The following is a 25,306-nucleotide window of genomic DNA, read 5'->3' on the forward strand; positions in this document are numbered from 1 at the left end:
TATGGCCCACAGTGAGAGAGGATGTATGTATTTGTTCAGACGTGGCACCTGCACACAGAACCTGTGTGCATGAGGTAGGGGTGGGAATGGGGGAGTAGCAGTGGTGATTTCTTAAATGGAAAAGCCTCTGCTCCTTTAAAACACCACATCAGCCAAGAGTTACTTGGTGAGCCTGGAGGCAAGGAGCACCCATGCTTTTCAGAAGGGCCCAGGGTAGCCTGCCCCAGCTCTACTTAGGGGTCTCCTGGAATCTGTTTATATATAGTGATGATTAATAACCTAGTCGTCTTAGCACGCATGGAAGGTGAAAGAAGGCCTGCAATTCAGTGGATATTACCTTCTTCTATTCCAAAGCTTGTGGTGTCAGCCAAGCTGTTATACCATTCTGATTAAATACTGACAGTGATCATTAAGCTCTAAAGCCCTGCCCAGAACACACTGCTTAGAATCTAGGCACACGAATGCTATATAAACCTAAACCTCCCTTTTATAGTTGATCTTAAGTTATAACCCTCCTTGTCTTGGTAGGCTCCAAGGTATAGCAATCAACGTGCTTCTCTTTGCTCGCTCTCAACTTACCTAAACCCACTGCTCCTTTTTTGTTTAGTCTCAGGAGGCTCTCGTGATCCATAGTTGGTAAATGGATAATTCCTGTAATGCCAGGTGCCATCATTCTCATTGACTACAGTGTGAGCAGTGCCCCCTGAAATGTCCTAGACTACAGAGTGAATGGTGCTCTTTGTACCACAGATCTAGTTCCACCCCCTCTTCTTCCTTTAGTTAGTTACAGCATTCTCAGCTAAAAGAGTCCACGCTCTTGGGAAGTGGAAGTGCCGGGGGCCCATCCCCCCTGGGTCTGCTGTCCTCTGTTGTTTGTTTAGCGGTATTAAATCAATCTAAATTAGACTGGAGTCCAAAATGCTAACCTTGCACTAAGAGATTCAGCGGGGATGTGGTGATTCAGGACACGTGGTTCATTCTTCTGTTTATTCCTTTTTTCACAGGTGATTCACAGTTGTCTTGGGAATTGACAACTATGAGATATACTTGACCCAAGGGACTGAAAAAATCTTCCCTAGTTTCTGAAAAGTTAGAGGGACTTAACTAGGCCAAGGACGGGAGGCAGAAAGGGCCATCTAGAGGGAAAGCAGGAGCAAGGCTTGGTAGGTGGCATGACATATTCCAGGGCTCAAAACAGAGGCAGGGTGGTAGAAGCACAGGAAAAAGAGGGATAGAGGCCCAAGGTGAGACAGGACTCCTTGTGAGAGGGGGCAGGACTCAGAACCTGAAAAGCCTTGAAGGCCACATTTAAAAGATTTGGGCTCCATCCTAGGAGTAATAGAAGGTTACTGGAGGATTATGAGATGCCGTGATTAGGTATATATTCTGAAAAGATCATTCTTGTTGTATCTAGAAAACGAATGGGAGATAAACAGGCAGACAGAGAGGTGGGTAAACCATCAGAAGAATGTGGTATGAGGAAAAGCAAGGAAAGGCGGTGTTTGGAAAAGCTGTGAACTGTCAACTGCATCTAAAGCTACTGAGCAGTCAAATGAAATAGGACTGGAAAATGTCCATTGCCTTTAGGTACCTGTAGATCATCAGTCTCTACTGAGAGAGGAGCTAGAACACAGAAAGTAGAAGAATGAGCAGGAGGTGAGGAAATTATAGCAGAAGAGCAAAATTTGTTTCAGTGCCAGTAAAGAGCAGTGAAGACCCCGGTGATAGCTTGAGTGGGCTCAGGGCTACAGAAGGTATTTTCCTTTTGTGTGTGTGATGAGGGAGACATGGACACATTTCAATGCTGATGGACAGTATTTAATTGGTTAAGAGTTACAGAAAACACCAAAAAGAGAGAAATATAATCAGCGTCTTTTTATTCCAGAAAAGAGTGAAGAGATTGGATTTAAAGTGTATGGGGGGCCGGGCACAGGAGCTCACACCTGTAATCCCAGCATTTAGGGAGGCCAAGGTGGGCAGATCACTTGAGATCAGGAGTTTGAGACCAGCCTGGCCAACATGATGAAACCACACCTCTACTAAAAATATAAAAATTAGCTGAACGTGGTGGTGCACACCTGTAATCCCAGCTACTTGGGAGACTGAGGCAGGAGAATTGCTTGAACCCAGGAGGCGGAGGTTGCTGTGAGCCAAGGTTGCACCACTGCACTCCACCCTGGGTGACAGAGCAAGACATTGTCCAAAAAATAATAATAATAAAATAAAAATTTAAAAAAGCACATGAAAAAGAGTTGATGTATTTGGCAATGGGAAAGGAGAAAATGGAGGAAGCTCCCATGTTACAGCTTTCATGTTCTATGTGAAGTAAGCTGTGGGTCAGGAGGAAAGAATGTAAGTGGCAGAGTATGGAGACAGCAGATCAGGGCCTTAAAGAAAGTGGGAAGTTTACATTTATGGATTTGGGGAGTGGTCTAATATAATTGAGAAACATAGGATCTCCATGGAGTTTTTGATGCTATTTGTAGTTGATGACAAAGAATTCTGTTCTATTACTAGCGACTTGTCCCAGAGTGTGGTTGTCTCAACTAGTGCTCAGCTGCTCTGGGGAAGGTGCAGAAGGTGAGTGGCAGAGTTCATTCGAGGTTAAGATGTTGCAAGAAAAGCTGACAAGGACACAGAGGATGGAGAAGTCAGCAGCACAGGCAGAATAATGGACATGATCGACTATTGACTATTGTACCTAAGATGGATAAAGAGGTATGTCAAGATCAGAGAAGACTAATGACCAGCAGAGAAGAGAACAGTTAGTGGGCTGAAGGTCCTGATGAGAAGAAAGTAGAGCAGTATGAGCAAGCTGGAAGAACAAGAGGATAGCATCAGAGCACACAATGCTTTACTTTATGATTCTGAGGCGGAAATCCCCATATGGAACCATGGGCTGAGGCCGGTGAAGTCTTTGTAAAGCTAGAGAACATGACTGGGAAACTATCAGGTAAAAGAGAGGAGGAGGGGCAGGACTTATACCAAAGACTTTTTGTAAGATCATGGAGGCCCAAGGTCTGGAAGACTCATCAGGAAACTAAAAGGAAGCAACTCCACATTCAGATCCTGAGGCAGGAGGAGTAGGAGAGTCTAAGCAGATCCTCTTTGCATAGTGACATCTTGGGACGAGAGCTAAGGGATAGCTTTCAAATCAACATGGTTTCTCTCTGGGTTCTTTGGGCTAGTGATAAAGTAGGTCTACCCCATTTCTACATTCTCATTTCCTTTGAGCTATCTAGTTTTCAGGAAGACAAAGACTGTGTACCACTTTCTCCATCTGGGATTTGTTAATTTCAAATTTGGCTACTATGCTGTAAACATAAAAAGAACTTGTGGCCAGATATGGTGGCTCACGCCTGTAATCCCAGCATTTTGGGAGGCCCAGGTGGGAGAATCACTTGAGGCCAGAAGTTCAAGACCAGCCTAGGCAACGTAGTGAGACCTCATCTCTACTAAAAGTACAAAATAAATTTTTTTTAAGTTGAAAAATTTGCATTAACCTTCCTATAAATTCCCCTGCCCAAAGAACTCGCCTTCAATATTTCTTTTAGTTTGTATCTGGTAACAACAAATCTTTGAGTTTTTATTTATATAAAACATCTTTATTTTGCCTTCGTTTTAGAAGACTATTTTTACAGGTTGTAGAATTCTAGGCTAGAAGTTTATTTTCTTTCAACAACTTAAAAATGTCATTCTATGGCCTGCTGGCTTCCATTGTTTCTACTGATAAGTCAGCTGTCTATATTATTCTTGCTTTTTGGAAGGTAATATATCTTAGTGTTCAATATTTTAAAAATTTTTCCTTGTTTCAACATTTTGAGTATGATGTGTCTTAACTGTTATTTCCTTATATTTAGAACTTCTTAGAATTTCTTTCATGTGTGGCTTATAATCTTATATCGGTTTTGAAAATGTGCGCAGCCATTATCTTGTAAAATATTGCTTCTGTCCATTTCTCTCTCTGCAGTCTCAGGGACTCCAGTATGTTAATTCTTTCACAAAATCCTATGTCTCTTACTCTCTTGTCTGTCTTTTTCAAACTTTTTGCTCTCCATATTTGTGTCTGATAATTTCTATTTGTTTGTCTTCTTACTCACTAATCTTCTCTTCACCTCTGGCAAATATGTTGCTAAACACATCTATTAAGAAGATGTGTTATTTATTGTGCCTTTTTTTTTTGAGACAGTCTCTCTTTGTCACCTAGGCTGGAGTTCAGTGGTGCAATCTCAGCTCACTGCAACCTCTGCCTTCCCGGTTCAAGTGATTCTTCTGCCTCAGCCTCCTGAGTAGCTAGGATTACAGGTGTGTACCACCATGCCTGGCTACTTTTTGTATTTTTAGTACAGAAAGGGTTTCACCATGTTGGTCAGGCTGGTCTTGAACTCCTGACCTAGTGATCCACCCACCTCGGCCTCCCAAAGTGCTGGGATTATAGGCATGAGCCACCGCGCCCAGCCTTGTTGTTGAATTTTTATTTAATTCTCTTTTATAGATTCCAGTTCTCTGGTGAAATTCTCCATCTTGTCATCTTTTTTTCTTGGATAAAAAAAGCACAGTTATTTTCAAAACATATATTTGGTAACTCTAATATCTGGGTTACCCGTGGGCTTATTTCTATTGTTTTTTTTTTTTCTCTCTCTCTCAGTTGCAGTTTTTGGAATTTCTGATAATTTCTACTTGAATGTTGAGCAATGTATGTAAATAATTGTAGTCTCTGGATGATGTTATCTTTTTCTCAAGAAGTGTTATCTTTTCCGGCAAGCAGCTGGAGTGGGAGATTATATCCATTCAGTCTGGGACTTAGCTTACTGGATTGGATTGGAATTTTTGTAAATCATGGTTTACCTCACATTTTTCTCCTCTTCTAGAGTGTAGCTTGTCAGGGGGCAAGATGATAGCCTTTGGTTATTTACTGGTACTCCCTTCTTGGTGGGTCCAAAACTTGTGACTGCCAGAAATTTGACTTTTCTTTATAGCTATACTCTCATTTTTATAGAGCCTTAAGCTCTATGAAATTAGCAAACATAAAATTATAAAAATGTAACAGTATAATATAAATATAATATATTATGTATAATAATATAAACGTAAATATTATATAAAATCATCAAATCTCCATAAGGTAAAATCAAATGCTGAGTTTGGGGCTAAGCTCCATGTACCTCCCTTTTCCCAAGTATCCTGTCACTCACGCCCTGGTTATTCTGGCAGCTCTGAACTCCCATTAAGAGCTTTCCTCATCATATTTAGTATTTAACATTAACAGTGTATGGGAGAAGTTCATATAAAATACCAAAAACTGAATAAACATACCTAGTCAGGCATTCTTGCTCTCTGACTGTGTCACAAACAGGAATGACTTCATGTAGGAATGTTCTTTACCCTAAGCTTGCATGTGAGGAAGACGGTTTCCTCTTTTTAGGAGGCCTGTCCCTCTGTGAAGCTGTGCCTTATCCTCCAAGAATGCTCCTGTCATTGTTAGGACGGTATACATAAACAGTTTGGCAAATATCTGTACAAGATGAAGGAATGAACGTTGCTTTTGTTTTCCACCTTTTTGTGAGACAGGACGTAACCAGAATAGACATGATGATATTCACTAAAATTTACTAAAGACTTACTGTGGAGCAGGCTCTGTGTTAGATGCTTCGTACCGATTATCTCATTTAATCCTAAACAGAGCCTATGAGGTAATAAAGATAGTTCTTCCCATTTCATATTTGATGAAACTGGGGCTTAAAGAGATGAAGTTAATTTAAACAGGGCCCAAGAGCCAGGAAGTAAATGGCACAAACAAGTTTGAACTCAGATTTTTCTAATCTTCAAGATCCATGTTTTTTTCCCAACATTTCATCCTGCTGCTTGGCCTGCCCTTTTCAACATAACTAGTATCATGATTTCATTGACCCCTGGACTCCTGATACGTCTTCTTATATAAAGTCAGAGCTAAGTAGTCTGAGGGATTTACATGCAAAGACATCCCCTTTCTGGTACATTGCTTTCAGGTATTTCCAGATTCTTCCCTCCCCGACCCAGCCTTTGAAATATGTATCACATTAAATGCCTCCATTTGTAACTACTATGGCAAGTCTGAATGTTTTTTTTTTTTTTTTTCAAAAATACAGCTTTATGCAGAGACAGGAAGCAGTTAGTGGTAGGGCTTTATTTTGGGAGGATTAGAGTGGTAGGGGGTGGGGCATGGGGAGAAATTGCTTTCTGCAGTGTCAGATGAATGAGTTATAGGAAATGATAGCTCAGCCAGCAGCTTGGTGCTTGCTAGTGAGTCAGCAGTGATTCCATCCTCAGCCCCAGTGCTGGGATCACAGCTGAGAGACACTCTTCCTGTTCAGGGCTCCTCCCCACCCACTGTCTGGGACATGGAGGCTCTGCTTACCTGATGTGAGCCATTCAGTTACCTGTCACGGAGGAGAAGGAGACACAGAACAATCTTTTTGTTTCAATGCAGATGTTTCTGCACGTCTTTGGGATTAATTGGTATTTCTAATTCTTTTTCCTGATATCCAACAGAAAGATTCAGTGACTTTCCATCTAGAGAATGATGATGTTTGGGACCGGTGTCAAAGCAGAAGCTAGTTCTTAGGGCAACATTTTATACTTTTATACTACTTCAACTTTAGAAGGTATTTATAAATGATCAAAACAGTATGGAAAAGCAAGACAGGAAGACACTCCTTCAGAAAAAGGGGTAAACAAGGAAAAACCGTCTTGTCAGGACAATGGAAACCATGTAGAGGTAGTAAAAAACTAGAACCAAATCATTGTGGTTGTTGGGGTAGGATAGTAGGATTATCGGTGATTGCTTTTTTGTTTTGTTTTATTACTTTATTTTCCAGGTCCAATACATAGGCACATGTTGTAAAATTTATTCTATAAGTAGTCCTTTAGTGTTTTAAAATAACTAGTTGTGAAAAATAACTGGCCAAATAACTTTAATATTTTAGGATATCTTTTCCCCAAGCCCTGATGAGACTCTTAAAGTCAATCTAGTCATACCCAGGATTTTCTAGTAGGAAATGGGTAGAGAGGTCTAACTTTTCTCAGAATTTCCTATGTGCCAGGCATTAGCTTCCTTTTCACTCTAAGAAGGTGCTATTATCCATATTTTACAGATCAAGAAACTAATGCTCAAAGAGATTGAAGGAACGTTCCCAGGCCAATTGTTAGTATGTGGTATAATTTCATCCATGCCCAAGTCCTACTGACTCCAAAGTCCACACTCTTTTAACTTTAGTACAAAATGATGCCACCACAGTTTCCATTCCACCTGCTTTTTGTAAGGCAGTTTAAATATGTTAACATACTGCTGGTTGATCATCCACAAAAAAAACTGTTGCAATATATTATTCTCTTTTTGAAAAACTGGGACTCTAAAATTCACATATACTTGACTTGTACTTTAGTTAGAGAAATATTTAGAGCATTGGATAGCATGCATATCTGTGTGCTTCACCTGAAGTCCATAAAAAAGGCACAGTAAGCACCTGATTTAGTGGTTGGACTCCCCTGGAATTTGGAGTGACTCTCATGATCTCTCCTAAAGTTCTTAGATACGTAAGACTGATGATAAAGTAAATGTTTTGTTGTTCAGAACAGTAGCTGGAAGTGACAGTTTTGGTTGAGGGAGGGGTGTTATTGTTGCAAAGTAGAACACTTACAGCTTCACAAAAATATCCATCTCATTGGCCCAACAGGGCCCTCATTTATCTTTTTGATAAGCTAATAACATTTAAAGATCTCTTAAATTTTTTACTGTTATTATAATGCAATTAATGCTGTGTTTTGATGGCTTTATTGAGGTATTGATATATAACAAATTGCATGTATTTAATGTACAATTTGATTAAATTTAACACCTATGAAACATCACTTCAATAAAAATGATGAATATATCCATTTTCCCAAACAGGTTTTTGTAATGCTGTATTTTTGAAGGAAAAAAAATTCAGTCATTTATGTTCCCCTTTCCATTTGGTGAAAAGGAGCCTGGACAGGGACCCAGATTATGTGAGTCTGGACTCCAATCTCGCCTTAACTAGCCCCACACAATTCAATGAGCCCTTTAATTATTTTTGGCCCTTGGATTTTCATCTGAAAAATGAGGGAGTTGGACTAGATGGTCCCTAAGGACCCCTACAGCTCTGAAGTTCAATAAAGCTAAAAGGACTGGTGTACTTAGGGTATTGGTTTGTGTCCAAATGGTTTTATGTAAAAACGTGGTCTTCCCTAGTGGCCTGGTGTCAGCTGTGCCACTTCATCCCTGCCTTGCTTTGCTTGATTGGTTATCGTGGAATCATTGTATTTCTTTTAATTCCCTTTCACACTGATTCAGGGTCATTCATGTCATTGTCTCCATGTTGGTCTTGCTAAGCATAGGGAAATACTCGACTTAAGAATTTAGAGCTAATGCTTGGGTAATGCTGGGAATTTGGCAACACCATAAGCAAAGAGCTGAGGAGGGATTATGACAGGATCATCAGCCCTCTGGCTATTTTTGAGGCAGCTTGAGCATTTTATGGGGGGCAGAGACAAGCTGTATTAGATATATTTCAGGACTGGGGGAAGGGAAGAGGATTGGAATTTAATTAAAATTCTCATCCCAACTTTGCCCATCTTCTTGCCAAGTCAGCAGCTAGCATTTCTGTTCATGGTTCTGGTGACTCTGCTGTGATGACATATGATTACCTCCAAAATTCTTGTGAATTTGCTGAAAACTTCAATATGCTCGACCAGATGCTTTAATCAGGACTGGCATGCTGCCATCTTTTGCCTGTGTTTTTGGCGATACCTGATCTACCACTGCCAGCATTCCTGGTGGGAAAGGGGATTTGGAGGGAGCTGATGGTGAAAACTGAGCTGATGACAAACAAGAAACCTATTTCATTGCAGCATAGCGATCTTTCCAAATTGCTTCTGTTTTCCAGGTAGCTCAGTGGCATTTCTGAGCAGGGGCTACCCTGACTTCACCTTGGCCCACCATGAGGGTCTTCCTGCTTTGTGCCTACATACTGCTGCTGATGGTTTCCCAGTTGAGGGCAGTCAGCTTTCCTGAAGATGATGAACCCCTTAATACTGTCGATTATCACTGTAAGTCGTCTCAAGAACAGTCTTCTATTCTGAGAAGGAAGCTTTTCTGTTTTTCATTTTCTAAGCATGTTCATTTTCAGAAAGAGGCAGAGATTTTTTATGTCTTAAACATGAATTTGCATCTGAATTTATCAGTAATCATGTCCTAGTGTTTGGAGAAAACGGGACAGTTTTGTTGGGTGCTTTTCTATAGCAACCCATATATAGGTTATATATGTGGAGTTAAAAGAAAAAGACCATTTGCTGACATTCACTGCCTTTTATTCATTTATATTCAAGACCTTAAGAGAGGAATTTAGTTAAAACCCTTCTACAACAAGTATATACGGCTAATCAATGCTGTTTATTGATCCCTCAGCTCCATAATCCTGAATGATGGTTTAGCCCATTTTTACTTGCAGATTCAAGGCAATATCCGGTTTTTAGAGGACGCCCTTCAGGCAATGAATCGCAGCACAGGCTGGACTTTCAGCTGATGTTGAAAATTCGAGACACACTTTATATTGCTGGCAGGTAATTTTCCTTTCATTGGTTTATTAGATTAAAATTCTTTTCTCTAGTGGTGCTTGCATTAATGTGTCTAGTTCATGAAAAACTAATATGTGATTGTGATCAAAAATTGCAAGTAGCCAGAAATATTCACTGAGAAGAGTCAGTGTTGTGTACCAGGAACAAAATACAAAGCTCAAGCCTTCAGCGGTGCTATTTTATTACTGCCATCAAGAAATCATACACCATTCTTTTTTCCTAAAGCAGCAGGGAAAAAAAACCTTTCTTTATGCGTTTTTAACTTAGAATTATTCAAGCAAATATCAGAAATATGTCTATGCTAATACCAAGTAGCAGTTTGACCCATGCCTGGAGAGAAGAGCTTTCTTTGCTCTCTGACTACAGTGATGTATAAAAGCATCTCACTAATGAAAAAGTACTCTTTGTTGACTTTGTTTGAGACAGAGAAAATCCAGATGATCTCTAAAACACAATAAAGGCAGATCTGTAAAAATAAAATAAGAAGCAGCTTAACATTTTTATGTATTCACATGATATGCTTTATTGCCTTATTTCCAACAGGGATCAAGTTTATACAGTAAACTTAAATGAAATGCCCAAAACAGAGGTAATACCAAGCAAGGTGAGCAACTGTAGTTGGCAAATTTATTTACATTCCCTCTGAACCTGATTAATTTTTCCACTCCCTCCCCCAAAAATGTTCCCATTTAAAAACTGAACTTTGATTTTGCTTGATTAATACAGAAACTGACATGGCGATCAAGACAACAGGATCGAGAAAACTGTGCTATGAAAGGCAAGCATAAAGTGAGTTAAACAGACAAATGTTTGCTAGATTTAGTCTTTCTGTGGGCTTGATACCACAGTGCCAGCACGTTTGAATGTCTGATATTAATGTTACTACTACTTTCTTTAGGATGAATGCCACAACTTTATCAAAGTATTTGTTCCAAGAAACGATGAGATGGTTTTTGTTTGTGGTACCAATGCATTCAATCCCATGTGTAGATACTACAGGGTAAGTATACTTTATGCGATGTGCTTCTTTTGATCAACTTTTCTCCCTTCACTGGTATGCTGTTAGAGTTGAAACCTTTCTGCTTTCCAGTAATTTGTTTTATCTCTAGTGCTATGAAAGAATAAAGACAGAATTCTTCAAATGGAATTTTAATACAAATAAAACAGTATTGCCTTCAGACAGGCACATTGAATAGATATGACACTGGCTATTTATTTTTCTTTTGTAGTTGAGTACCTTAGAATATGATGGGGAAGAAATTAGTGGCCTGGCAAGATGCCCATTTGATGCCAGACAAACCAATGTTGCCCTCTTTGCTGGTAAGATCCTCTAGCCTAATGAATATAAATGATTAATGACATTGAAGGCAAAAAAGGAATGTAATGGAAGAGTAAAAGTTAATAACTTGGATACCCACCTTGATCTAAGTGTTCGAAAGGCTAAAATCTATGCACAAATTTCCAGAAAAAAAGAAGAAATTAAGGACAAGGATATTTCAGTGCACACTATAAGTATTATGACACCCTGTTGTTAACTAGGCCAGTGACTCCAGATAAGTTGCTTAACTTTTTGATGCCTAGATCCTTCATCTGTAAAATTAGATAATCCCATGGCTGACCTGTCACACATTGATGTGAGTATCAGGTGCAGCCCTATTTGTATAGATAATGGTAATACCGGTGAGAGCACTGCAAAGGGCATAGCACGCTACTGAAGCAAACACACTGCGGGATAATTATGGTTATCTTACCAAAATTATAACTTTGGTTTCAGATGGGAAGCTGTATTCTGCCACAGTGGCTGACTTCTTGGCCAGTGATGCCGTTATTTATCGAAGCATGGGTGATGGATCTGCCCTCCGCACAATAAAATATGATTCCAAATGGATAAAAGGTACCTTTGAAGAGCAGTGTCGTGGGGTCACCAGGAGAGTGGATGGCCCAAGTGGGGACAGCAGCCACAGCCATCGAGAGGTTCAGCACATGACTTTATATTGTTTATTTAGAACACGTAAACACTGCTTTGGTTGTGAACAGGAGCATTGATAGGGAATGAGGAGACTAGTAGCCGCCTAAGGAGAGTAAGTTCATCCAGGTGTTTATCCCAGGTGACCTCAAAAAAAAAGCAGGGGGAGATTTCATCTCTGTGTGTACCAATTTGTCTAACCTTCTAAATGCACATAATACTATTTGCCATTTACCCATCTTGGAAAGTTAACAGAGAGAATTGATTAGTCCGTATGAGAGCCATTTTGTTCTTCGGAGTCTAGAAATCAAGATTTTTTATTTTCAGTGTAAGAGGTTTTCTTCCCTAGTTAAATAGGTTAATGAATAAATCTGTTGAAACAAAGACCTTTGCTGTAGTTCAGTTCCCTGTAGGTCTTTTTACAGTCCATTAGCTGACTTTAGAGACAACGGGTTCCCTGAAGCTTGAACACACCCATATTGGGACTCCTCAAAATCATTGGCAGATTGGAGTTCTTGTTGGCTTGAATGTAACTGTGCAACATCTTTCAGTCATGCCTTGCAGTCGGGGTCTTATGCTAATTGAATTATCCTTTAGGAACCAGTTTGTTTTTAATTTTTCTTTCAGAGCCACACTTTCTTCATGCCATAGAATACGGAAACTATGTCTATTTCTTCTTTCGAGAAATTGCTGTCGAACATAATAATTTAGGCAAGGCAAGTGTATGCATTTGGCTTGAATCATGGACTTGTACTGCATGAAATTGAGACCACTGTGATAGAGTTAAGGATGCTCCCTTGGCATGTTTTCCAGCTCTCAATTCAGTGTACATAGGGCCAACTGCAGAGAGGTGGGTTGCTTGTCATGAGAATAATTGCTGGAAAACATCTGAACAATAACCTGAGTGGGAACACCAGCCTTGAGTTTTGAGAAGATTTCCTTTTTTTTCCTGCAGCCACAGAGAGTGTTCTACAGGTACCCTTGAGCTATGGATGCTTTTTTTTTTTTTTACTCTTTAGAAAATCATTCATAGTCTCTTCTTTCTCAGTGTCAAAAGGCAGGATAGAAAGTAGGGACCCCATTCAATTTTTAGTGTTTCAGTGAAGGCCCATGTGATTTTAAAGTATTGCAACCCCTTCTATGCCAGGTTGAAAGACGACACGTTTCATTAACAATACAGGAAGCAGAGTTGGAGACCAAGTGCTGGAATGGTTTTCATTCAGCAAGGCAGATAGACAGCTCACTCCTTGGGGAGGATGTTTAGCAAAACAGTGGCTCTTTTTTTTTTCCATAGGTGAATCCAGTTTACCTTCTTACTGGACAGACCCCTAGAGAGAAGACTGCTAGATTCTTTTGAACCAGATGTATCTTTAGCATTTTTTGTCCCTCCCTTAAATAGCATCATTTTGTTTCCATTCCTTTCCATGCTCACAACCCCATCGCTTTGCTTCTGTCTGTTGGGCAGGCTGTGTATTCCCGCGTGGCCCGCATCTGTAAAAACGACATGGGTGGCTCCCAGCGGGTCCTGGAGAAACACTGGACTTCATTTTTGAAGGCTCGGCTGAACTGTTCTGTCCCTGGAGATTCGTTTTTCTACTTTGATGTTCTGCAGTCTATTACAGACATAATACAAATCAATGGCATCCCCACTGTGGTCGGGGTGTTTACCACACAGCTCAACAGGTGAGCGCAGGACCCCGGCACTGCAGAGATGTTCTGCACATGCCTGTCAGAACCAAGACAGGCTCCGTGTCGCCAGCCTCTTCCTGATGGTTTTCTTCCTTTTCAGCATCCCTGGTTCCGCTGTCTGTGCCTTTAGCATGGATGACATTGAAAAAGTATTCAAAGGACGGTTTAAGGAACAGAAAACTCCAGATTCTGTTTGGACAGCAGTTCCCGAAGACAAAGTCCCAAAGCCAAGGTAAATAAAAAAGTCGAAAAGGGTTTTGTCTTGAACAAAACCCTCCGGTCGCTGGAAGAAGCCCTCCTCAGGGAGCAGCTTGGCCAACCTCCCACACCAGGAAGGGGTTTGTCTCTCTGCAGCATCTCAGATGGAGCCAGTGGATATAGCCTTGTGACCTGCAAGCTCATGAGTGTGAATGGAGAGCCCACTGAGTTCAGGGGCATAGCATTGCTCCTTTAGTTTCATTCACTCTCCTTCCTCCCTTGACCTCTTCTCTGAGAATATGCACTTATTCCTTAGATACAGTACATGGTGTGGCAGGGGCAGCCAAGAGCATAAAAGAACGCTGTTTTCCTTTCAGGCCTGGCTGTTGTGCAAAACACGGCCTCGCTGAAGCTTATAAAACCTCCATCGATTTCCCGGATGAAACCCTGTCATTCATCAAATCTCATCCTCTGATGGACTCTGCTGTTCCACCCATTGCCGATGAGCCCTGGTTCACAAAGACTCGGGTCAGGTGAGATCGTATGGGAAACACTCCTTCCTATCCAACATTTTCTCTGCCCGTTGGCCTCCCCTTCTGATCTGTGCTGCCGCCTCTCGTAGGTACAGACTGACAGCCATCGCAGTGGACCATTCTGCCGGACCCTACCAGAACTACACAGTCATCTTTGTTGGCTCTGAAGCTGGCGTGGTACTTAAAGTTCTGGCAAAGACCAGTCCTTTCTCTTTGAACGACAGTGTGTTACTGGAAGAGATTGAAGCCTACAACCATGCAAAGTAGGTGTATGTTACGAGAATGCCCTTCAGTACTGCTCAAAAATTTCCGGCGTGTATTTCATCTAGTCGTGTCCTTTTGGCCCTCTAAATTAGCCATGGTTTGGCATAATAGTGTTTTGTGTTTTTTTCTCATTGAAATAAATCTTGGATTTGTTTTTTTCCCGAGCCTACTAGGGCAAGGAGGGTGAACGGTTGATGAGTTTAAAAATCATTCAGCCCTTGTTTTTCACCTGTAGACTATGAGAACATTTTAACAGCACCTCTCTTATCTTGCAGATATATTCCAAGATGCTACATGCAGCAGACAGTTGTGAGCTTGCATACACACACACACACACACACACACAAATATACACGCACATACATACACAGAATGTAATACTAGTTAAGCATTTCCTTCCTATCATAAATATGTAAGAGAATATTTAGACCATTTTTAAAAAAACAAGAAATAAAAGAGAGAAATGGAGCAAAGGGGACTAAGGAGAGAACCAGAACCATCTAACACAGGAAAATTTAAATGCATTAAAACACGATCCTTTTTATTTCTATAGTCAAATGTGGCCTTCACAAATGCAATTCATTTCTATCATCATAACAGGAAAGCAATCTTTAAAAACCCTTTGTCCAGCCTGAAATTTAACCAACCATGCAGAGAAGTAGAAGATGAATCACGTAATTATTATTTCCCAAACTATGTACTTGCCTGGTTTGTTACCAAGAATATTCCTTATGATTTCCCAGCTCTCAGTAATTGCTAAACCAAACCACACTTGACTGACTAAACATATGGCTTCAAAATGTATCCCACAAAATAGGTGCAGTGCTGAGAATGAGGAAGACAAAAAGGTCATCTCATTACAGTTGGATAAAGATCACCACGCTTTATATGTGGCATTCTCTAGCTGCGTTGTCCGCATCCCCCTCAGTCGCTGTGAGCGTTATGGATCATGTAAAAAGTAAGCTCGTGTTTCTTTACTTACCCTGGGTCTTGCAGCATCAAAACCTTTGATGATGAGAAAATCCGAGTTACATTCTGTTTGGTGTTATACAGGTCTTGTATTGCATCTCGTGACCCGTATTGTGGCTGGTTAAGCCAGGGATCCTGTGGTAGAGTGACCCCAGGGATGCTGTAAGTACACTTTCTCATGTGAGCTAGGATGAACTATCCTCTCCAGGGTCTCTAAAGCTAGAAATTGTGGAAAACTTCCAATTACACTACTTTTTCTTTCTTGCTTGCTTTCTTGCTTTCTTTTTGTTTTTTTGTTATGGAAGAAACAGGAAAATGAAAACCAGGAGATGTGAGAAGGAAGGGCATAATAATACTTAAGGGAAATGGTAGACCTAATAATACTTAAGGGAAATGGATGGAGAGAAAAAACCAATTCTAGTCTGTTCTCTTAAACATTCTAGTTCACTAGTTTTTAACAGAAGTAGCCATTTTAGCAAGTTATGTTAAAATGTTTAATATTTTTTTTCTCTCTGCACATTCTTACTAATGAGTCTGTGTTCTTGGTTCTGCTCTGGTTGTCACTTGTGTTCCTATGAAGGCTGTTAACCGAAGACTTCTTTGCTTTCCATAACCACAGTGCTGAAGGATATGAGCAAGACACAGAATTCGGCAACACAGCTCATCTAGGGGACTGCCATGGTAAGACAGAATCTTCCATTCCCACCTGGAGCTTCTTTTTGACCACCTTTGCACGTGGACATTATTTTACAATCAGTCTTTTTAATGACTCAGGACACATACCACCTAGCATTTTAACTTAAACTTCGCAAAAGCTGAGCTGTTTGATCATGGGGATACATTAGAAAAGAGGCTTACTTTTTTTTCCTTCACCATTTACAATTTTGTAGGAAATCTAGAGAGAGATAGTCTAACCAGTAGGTTAATCTTTTTAATTTATAGTCTTTTTTTTTTTTACTTTTTTAGTTAATTGGAATTCATAAATTTTTGCTTTCTTTTGGTTACTTTTCACTGATTACTTGTTCCTTTAATTCTTTTAGAAATTTTGCCTACTTCAACTACACCAGATTACAAAATATTTGGCGGTCCAACATCTGGTTAGTTTTTTTTAATTTTTTTGAATTAACAACCTTTTCTTTCCTTCAGTTCAGCATTTTCAGCCCCTTCTCCCCTCCTTTTGCGCAGTTTGGCAGCCCTTCATTTTTCCGCTTTGACTCATAATCCCACTGATGGTACCAAAAGACTTTTCTTACTGAGCACTTCACCCTTGTATAGCATGTTAACACTTCATCATTGACCAAGCCACATCCTTTAAGAAAATTCAAATGGGCTAACATAGACTGCATTCCAGCTGCACGCACGCCCACCCAAGCTTTCTTCTTTCTCACCTCTTTGCATTGTGAATGTTTCTTCTGGTCATCTGTATTTAATGGATGGCGGAATTTCATTATTTTTCCCCATCTCTCCTCACCTTTCCTATGACCTAGTAAACAAATACACATTTCCCATAAATGTGTATTTAAAAGTTTTAGAGATCTTTGAATGGTTTGCGCTCATCCTGCGAATCTTTGAATGTTGTGGTCTTGGTCGTGTGAAAAAGGCTTCAGTGGAATGAAGCTGATTTTTGATGTATTAAGATGTTCAGTGGGCTCTCCAAGCCTCTCTGTACCTGTTTTGGAACCTTCTTCTGTAATCGTTGCACCAGTCAGAATTGCAGTCTCTGAGGTTTTAGCCTAAAAGCGTAGGCTTACATTTTGAGGGAAAATCTATTTGGAGGAAATCAGTACTAGACATGCTAAAAGGTTAAGTTACTCCCGGTCCTATTGCTGCTTCTAAAACTCACCAGCAATTCCTTTCCTCAGGGGGAGAAAAAGATGGCAGACCTTATGTATCAGAATATCCTCGTTCAGTTTGTAAATGCCATTGCCTTTGCATTAGGTTCTGCTAACTCTTTGGAAGAAACTCCCCAGCAGTTTTGGAGAGTACAGGCAAAGTCTGTCCCTCCTTCGGTGTTTTACTGTCGGGGGCAGAGCCTCAGTGTAGTGAATAATCTACATATGGACAGGAGGCCACTAGTAACAACCTCTTAGGCAGAGCTGGTTTATCACATCCAAAATCAAGTCTCTTCATAGACTTAACCAGATATTTTCTGACAAAATTCCATCATAGCTTCTTCCCCAATAAAGACTATAGATTTTCTAACCATCTGTGAAAGTGCTTTTTAGGATGCATAAAAAGAAATGAAATGATGTCTCACAAGAGAAGGAAGAAACAGCAACTAATCTGCCCTGGGAATTATATTACCTTTTTCATGAGTGTCATTAGTAACCACAGGGGCTTTCCTAAGAGCCTTTCGAGTATCTTTAATTTTGAAATCTGCTTAATATGTCTTTACTGTTAATTTTCAGTTTTCATTCACTCCCTTGAAAGGAAAGAATTTGATGTAGCTTCCTCAGGCATGTTTTTACAAAATCCTAGAGCAAACGTTCTCATGAAATTTACTCAAACTTTATTTAAAAATGCAACAGACCAATCAAAAAAATCTTGACATTATCCATATTAATAAAATCTGTTTGCCACCACAGACATGGAGGTATCTTCATCTTCTGTTACCACAATGGCAAGTATCCCAGAAATCACACCTAAAGTGATTGATACCTGGAGACCTAAACTGACAAGCTCTCGGAAATTTGTAGTTCAAGATGATCCAAACACTTCTGATTTTACTGATCCTTTATCGGGTATCCCAAAGGGTAAGGCCTCAGCAGGGACCTCATCTCTAACTGCATGGAAACCTGATCCTTAATATCACTGAGGAGTATGTGGTTCTCCAGAGGTGAGCCTCACTGGAGCTTCTGCGGTTGTACCTCCACCGCCCCTAGCCACAGTCTCTCTGGCTTTCTGTGGTTATATCTGAGTGCATTCCTTAAAAGATAAAAGAGGTGGAAAGCTGTTGGAGAAAAGGCTGCTGAAGCAGCCACTCAGACAATCTAATCTGTGTTGATTTCTGTCTGAAGAAGCAGAGAGCGTGCTGGATTTCAGGAAATTTCAAGGGTCACCGCAGCAAAAAACAAAACTCATTAATTGCAAATATCCTGATATCAGATGTTTTGTCTAGGAACCTTTCCCAGCCTCTTGTTTAGCTTCCATTCAAAATGCGATCTGAAAAGGATATGTGAGATGCTAAGTTGCTTGAATGCCACAAGCAATAAAACATAACAGAATGCTTGTCCATAACTATCATTTTCAGCCTGTAATAGGAGCAGTTATAAAATAGCTGCCTGTTGAGTTAGCTTATTAGATATATTACTCTAGGAAAAAAAATCTATTCTTTAGTGCTTACTAAACTATGGTATCAGGTTTCCAATCAGTTTTTATGGCAGCGCATTGTCATTTATGATTTATATCGGTTGATTTTCATTTTATATGTTTTCGTTGTAAACAATTTTATAATCATTCTTCATTCTTCTTTCTGCTTTGCTTTCTTTAGTAATACCATTTTTTTCTCCTTTTCTTTCTTGGTCTTTCACAGTGCCACTGAATTCCATAACATTAATTAAACATTAATTAAAAACAACTAATGTTCAAAGGCCTTAGCACTAACTTAAAGCAACAGAATCTTCAAAATCACTCTGACTTACCTTACTCTGGGATAGCTGTGTTTATAGCATGTAACAGACTTGAATACCTCTTAAACTAACATTTTTTAATTAATTGTTAGATGTCTGTGGTTGCATTAAAAGGTTAAGTTTAATTTCAATAATTATAAACTAATTTGCTCTTCTTTTTCTAGGTCTAATTTAAATATTTTCAAATATCTTCGGATAATTTGACAATTTTCTTAACTAATACGTAGTATGTTTCCTTAGACTGTCTGGATTTCTTACATAGTCGGTCATTCAAGAGTGCTTCACCCCAAGATGGAATGAAAAAAAAATTCAAGCAAACATGAAAGTCTCTTTTTATAGCTAATAGTGATCAAGCAGATATTTTTGGTTTGTGAACAAATTATGTGTTCTTATTTAAGTTAGTATAATTTTATTGGGATATTATTTTAGCATAATATATATTTATGCTAATTATTACAGTTTCCTATATCCTAACAGCTACCTTTTAATCTTGAATTAAGAGAAAATTATGCCACAAAACATATAATGAGTTTAAGGTTAGCTATTCAGAAACTATGCACCTCTAACTATTTTTTAGATCGAAACTCTTATTAAACTTTCTAACATATAACAACTATTTATGAGGGATTAGAGGAAAAGAACAGAAGAATACAGATCAGTGGGAGATTACAGTTATCCTGGCATTTGCAGCAATCCTGTATGTCTCTGGGGATCCTAGTTTGATTAAAGACAAAATATACAAGGAATTTTGGAGTCTACTTGACCCTCCAAGCTAAGCATACGAACCATGTGAAGGTCTTGTTGGCTCACTGAAAGCCATTTGCTGTTTATTATTATTGTTAAAAAGCACCTCATTCACACGTCCCATGTGTCTGTTGCAGGTGTACGATGGGAAGTGCAGTCTGGAGAGTCCAACCAGATGGTCCACATGAATGTCCTCATCACCTGTGTCTTTGCTGCTTTTGTTTTGGGGGCATTCATTGCAGGTGTGGCAGTATACTGCTATCGAGACATGTTTGTTCGGAAAAACAGAAAGATCCATAAAGATGCAGAGTCCGCCCAGTCATGCACAGACTCCAGTGGAAGTTTTGCCAAACTGAATGGTCTCTTTGACAGCCCTGTCAAGGAATACCAACAGAATATCGATTCTCCTAAACTGTATAGTAACCTGCTGACCAGTCGGAAAGAGCTCCCACCCAATGGAGATACTAAATCCATGGTAATGGACCATCGAGGGCAACCTCCAGAGCTGGCTGCTCTTCCCACTCCTGAGTCTACACCCGTGCTTCACCAGAAGACCCTGCAGGCCATGAAGAGCCACTCAGAAAAGGCCCATGGCCATGGGGCTTCAAGGAAAGAAACCCCTCAGTTTTTTCCCTCTAGTCCGCCGCCTCATTCCCCATTAAGTCATGGGCATATCCCCAGCGCCATTGTTCTTCCAAATGCTACCCATGACTACAACACGTCTTTCTCAAACTCCAACGCTCACAAAGCTGAAAAGAAGCTTCAAAACATTGATCACCCTCTTACAAAGTCATCCAGTAAGAGAGAGCACCGGCGTTCTGTCGATTCCAGAAATACCCTCAATGACCTCCTGAAGCATCTGAATGACCCAAATAGTAACCCCAAAGCCATCATGGGAGACATCCAAATGGCACACCAGAACTTAATGCTGGATCCCGTGGGATCGATGTCTGAGGTCCCACCTAAAGTCCCTAACCGGGAGGCATCGCTATACTCCCCTCCTTCAACTCTCCCCAGAAATAGCCCAACCAAGCGAGTGGATGTCCCCACCACTCCTGGAGTCCCAATGACTTCTCTGGAAAGACAAAGGGGTTATCACAAAAATTCCTCCCAGAGGCACTCTATATCTGCTATGCCTAAAAACTTAAACTCACCAAATGGCGTTTTGTTATCCAGACAGCCTAGTATGAACCGTGGAGGATATATGCCCACCCCCACTGGGGCGAAGGTGGACTATATTCAGGGGACACCAGTGAGTGTTCATCTGCAGCCTTCCCTCTCCAGACAGAGCAGCTACACCAGTAATGGCACTCTTCCTAGGACGGGACTAAAGAGGACGCCGTCCTTAAAACCTGACGTGCCACCAAAGCCTTCCTTTGTTCCTCAAACCCCATCTGTCAGACCACTGAACAAATACACATACTAGGCCTCAAGTGTGCTATTCCCATGTGGCTTTATCCTGCCCATGTTTTTGAGAGGATGATGTTGTAAGGGTACCTTAAAACAAGAGACTTGCTTGTATTTTAAGAGAACCAAGTGGCCAAAGAAACTCTTTCTAACTTTGGCAACATCAGAACTCGCCACATGTAGCTACTGCAGCAAGGCTTCTGTGTACTTGCCTGAAAACAAAGGAAGGTGCTGGTCATTCCATTTCTTTTGTTTGAAGCTAAAGAGATGTGTAGCTCCCAGGGGCTACCTTACCAGTATAAAGAGCTGATAACAGTACTCAGAAGAATCTGTGAACAAATACTTGAAAATGGGTTCAATGTTGACTGCCATTATGTGTGGTCTTCCCATTAAATGTGAACGTTTTAATATGTATGCATTCACCTTGCCTCTTGCACAAATGTCGAAAAAAGATGGTAATGTCTCAAAGAAATGAACTTGTAAGATTACCACGCAGTTTGCTAAAAATTCAATCTTTGACCCAAGCTGTAGCATTTTTTTTTTCATGTGTGGCATTTTTTTCATGCCACCAACAAACTTGTTGCGTGTGTGTGTGTGTGTGTTTGTGTGTGTGTGTGTGTGCTGTACCCACTAGGATTTGTTTAGGTGCCCATTGCATCTTTTTGTGCTATGGAGTTGTTTACATTGAGCATGACTGAACGAGAGACAATACTGCTTCCCACAGGAGTCCATTGCGTTCAGCTTTGAAAGAGGAATAGAATCGAGGCTCCTTTGACCATCAAAATGATGAACTTTACTTAGGTGGTACCCAATGCCAGAATGTAAGAGTTGCAAGTGATTTTGTGCTGCTATTCATTAAAACTTCTATTCCAGTCTTGCCAGCTTAAGGAGATCAAGATATTAAGAGGTATCCTTGATTTATTTTCCAGTATTCAGTAGTAAAATTTTCCTGTCCACTGTGAATCAAAGCCTGAGTCACTCTATTTAACCTTAGACACATTAATAAGGTTTTATTTTTATTGTGTTTGGTTTTTTCCCGCATAGTAAAATTTCTCCTCCTTTAACTCCTCCTACCCCCCAAGGTAAAAAACAAAAAACAAACAAGCAAAAAATAGAAGACGAAAGAAAGACATATGAAAGGAATTGTAATTGGCTTAACAGAAACAGTCTGTGAAGACTAACAGTGGTGCAATCATGTTGTCTGTGTTGTGTTATGTGAGAATTTTCTCCTAAGTCATGCAGGTAATGACAATATACTGTAAATACCACATGTGAGTTTACCTGAATCTGTGCATTTTGTGCCTTATTCATGAGAATGATAGAAGTACTAAAATCTGTCAAGTGTTTTCAGTATAGCACATTATTTACTGAGTGCCAGTTGTAAATGTTTTTCAACCAGCACCTGAAAAAGACTCTTTTCAAAAAATCACAGAAACAATCTAGAACAATTAATTGTTAACATAATCCAACCTCAGAGCAGCATTACATTCTTTGCCATGATAAACATTCCACTCCTGCTTTCCTAAGGATGAAACAGTGATAATGTGAACTCAAATGAGGTTTCCTGGGTAATGTGACACCTGCAGAAACTATAGAGCGTCATTTATGCGTAGTTTGGCAGAAACCACTTACAGTTGATGATGCGCAACCCTGCTGACTGTTTCAGTTAATATGCTGCAGACCACACAGTTGTTTAGTGAACCAAATCTAGAAAGTACCAAGGCAGAGGAATGCTCCTGCTGTAGTCAGGCAAATGAGTTCGACTGGATTTCTTTTGACAATACTGTTGGTACCTATTACTTTGGGGAGGACAGGTTGCAGAAGACCAGATCATTTTTATACAGAATGTGAAATACTGATACAGCTATTCTTTTTTTTTTTAAAGAACATTGTTTTATATAGAACATGATTTCCAGTGATCCCTGGAGGCGCTAAAGCTAAGATTTCTGTTCTTGAAACACTTCAGCTTTGCAACTAAAATATTACAGATTAATAATAAATTAAACCAACCAATGATAAACACTACTCAGTCCACCAACAACAAACGTGTTTGAATTCACCTTACCAATATTAATCCCAGCGTGTGTAAAACGGAACAGTAACTCTATGTGACCCCAGATAACATTTTGTAACATTGTACTTCCTTGTAGTTTGTAATGTGAGTTCAATCAGTATTTATGTTGAAATTTCTAACATGAAATCTAGTCTCTATCCTGATAATTTAATTTTTAAATGCTTTATCCATTTGTGCAAAGGTAAATGCAGATTGTATCTTTTTTAATGGTACGGCATAAAAAGTAACCCTCAAGTGAAGTGGCTCTATACTGTTTTATAGAGTACTTTAACATGTATAGATATCTTGTAAACTTGTATTGTGGATGTGTAAATAATACGTACTTTGGGTTTTTAACACCGCATGTAAAGTCAAAATAAAATATACAAATGATTATATCTTGCCTCTTGATATTGAAGAGGTTTATAACGTATTAAATTTTTTAAATATTTTCAAGTCAATCAACACTGCTAAGAGTTGCTTTTAAAATCTGCCAAAATATTCTTGGAACAGTTGCTCTCCAGTCATGGTTGCACTACCATTCTCTCCTTGGAAGGCTGGTACTGAAGGTCAGAGCCCCTGAGAAAAATGAGAAACTGCTCAGAAAACCAGCTGAACTGTACTGCATCAACAGTCAGACGCTTTAGGCAAACAGAGGTGGTTCACATTATCCATAGATCTATCTAGTTCCACAGACATTTTTAAAATTCATGATTTGTTTTCCTGCATGAACTATTTCACATAATTTCAGTTCAAAATTATAACTGGCAAACAGGGTTCCCGTGAACATTTCTTGCAATTTGGTATAAGGAGTTTCTCAGTTCCCTTGTTTTAAACAAATAGAATAAATTAGGAGCTATCTAAATATCTAAACATTGAAATGGAAGGTAACAACATGATTCTACAGCTCTTTCTTAGCACCTAATAAGTTGGTGGCTGCTGTCATTGCTTCTCATGGATATTGACAGTGGCAAGCCACTTCTGAGAAAGACAACAGGGGTGCTTGTAGGAATCCCTGCCCTTTTGGTTCTAGCTGCTACTCCTGGCCAAAGCCCATCTGCAGCTCCCGTGTGGTCATGTTTTCTCAAGGACCTTCAGCAGCATCTTTGCTGAACAGCAGAATGGCCATATTCCTGTCTCGAGTATTACTCTCCCTGATAGTGTCATCTAATTAGGGGTGCTGCATTTCAGTATAATTTAGTGGTATCAGAAGTCCTTGTTTATTCCTATCATGGCATGCAATACTCCAGAGACATGAGGAAAAATTTGCAGGAATCCTTTTGTGAGAGAGAAAGACCAGTGGATGACCTATTTGCCCCATTTCACAGCTCCCAGTACCACAGGTTGTGCCACCAGCCAGAGAGCCTGACCTCGGCCTTCCAAATGACCCCATCATTGGCAGGAAGTCTGTGTAAGTCTGCACACCATTATAGTGCTGGAGAAGAGGGTGGAAGGTGTCTCCTATCTCACTGACTTGCCGAAGTCAATTTGTAACTCAGATTTTGAACAAATGGATGAAAGAAGACACAAGGGAAATGCATCTTCAACCTTGTCTTGCTCTGTCGCCCAGGCTGGAGTGCAGTGGCAGGATCTCGGCTCACTGCAACCTCCACCTCCCAGGTTTGAGCGATACTCCTGCCTCAGCCTCCCGAATAGCTGGGATTACAGGCACCCGCCACCATGCCCAGTTAATTTTTGTATTTTTAGTAGAGAAGGGGTTTCACCATGTTGGCCAGGTTGGTCTCGAACTCCTGACCTCAGGTGACCTGCCCACCTCAGCCTTCCAAAGTGCTGGGATTACAGGCATGAGCCACCACATGCAGCCTCCTCCTAGGCTTCTTTAGCATTGCATTATCACTCATTTGCATTGCCTGTTTCCATTAACTTGGTGTTTATTATACCTACTGCCTGTTTACTAGTTTTTCTGAGTTCAGCGACTTTTTTCTCTTCTAAAAAATGCACCTTTCTTTTCTCCCTTATAGAAGTTCTTAGCCTTATTCCATCATAGACATTTTTGATAATTTAATGAATGCTATGGACTGAAAGGCGCATTTCCCTTTCCTCTCCAGGACATTTACAGTCCCCTAAAATCACATCTGTGAATCCTCAAGATAAATGCTCAGATCCCATTTGAGAGACATAGGGTAAGGGAACTTGGGATTTTTTTTCAAAGGGAGCACATAAAACCAGAGAGTAATGGGACAAATACAATAAACTA

The 25,306-nt window shown here is 40.0% G+C and overlaps 1 protein-coding gene across 12 annotated transcripts in view; it reads left to right on the forward strand.

Moving 5' to 3' along the window:
• LOC116268653 (semaphorin-6D) overlaps positions 1 to 22,933 on the forward strand; it is a 55,598-nt gene extending 32,665 nt beyond the window's left edge. For 5 of the 12 annotated variants that reach the window (XM_031662011.1, XM_031662010.1, XM_031662012.1 and 2 more), the window contains 18 exons: positions 8,946 to 9,108; positions 9,510 to 9,621; positions 10,180 to 10,240; positions 10,363 to 10,425; positions 10,535 to 10,636; positions 10,866 to 10,956; positions 11,411 to 11,530; positions 12,230 to 12,318; positions 13,068 to 13,285; positions 13,392 to 13,523; positions 13,867 to 14,022; positions 14,112 to 14,285; positions 15,104 to 15,244; positions 15,340 to 15,417; positions 15,836 to 15,936; positions 16,296 to 16,352; positions 17,841 to 18,008; positions 19,766 to 22,933. In XM_031662011.1, the coding sequence (XP_031517871.1) occupies positions 9,000 to 9,108; positions 9,510 to 9,621; positions 10,180 to 10,240; positions 10,363 to 10,425; positions 10,535 to 10,636; positions 10,866 to 10,956; positions 11,411 to 11,530; positions 12,230 to 12,318; positions 13,068 to 13,285; positions 13,392 to 13,523; positions 13,867 to 14,022; positions 14,112 to 14,285; positions 15,104 to 15,244; positions 15,340 to 15,417; positions 15,836 to 15,936; positions 16,296 to 16,352; positions 17,841 to 18,008; positions 19,766 to 21,054 (3,261 nt within the window). In that variant the 5' untranslated portion in view covers positions 8,946 to 8,999 and the 3' untranslated portion in view covers positions 21,055 to 22,933. The remainder of the gene's footprint in view (positions 1 to 8,945; positions 9,109 to 9,509; positions 9,622 to 10,179; positions 10,241 to 10,362; positions 10,426 to 10,534; positions 10,637 to 10,865; positions 10,957 to 11,410; positions 11,531 to 12,229; positions 12,319 to 13,067; positions 13,286 to 13,391; positions 13,524 to 13,866; positions 14,023 to 14,111; positions 14,286 to 15,103; positions 15,245 to 15,339; positions 15,418 to 15,835; positions 15,937 to 16,295; positions 16,353 to 17,840; positions 18,009 to 19,765) is intronic. The other 7 variants (XM_031662015.1, XM_031662018.1, XM_031662016.1 and 4 more) reach the window with 7 other exon arrangements.
• The last annotated feature ends 2,373 nt before the right edge of the window (positions 22,934 to 25,306 follow it).

The sequence above is a fragment of the Papio anubis genome, unplaced genomic scaffold (genome assembly GCF_008728515.1).
Source record: "Papio anubis isolate 15944 unplaced genomic scaffold, Panubis1.0 scaffold35, whole genome shotgun sequence".
Classification (NCBI taxonomy): domain Eukaryota; kingdom Metazoa; phylum Chordata; class Mammalia; order Primates; family Cercopithecidae; genus Papio; species Papio anubis.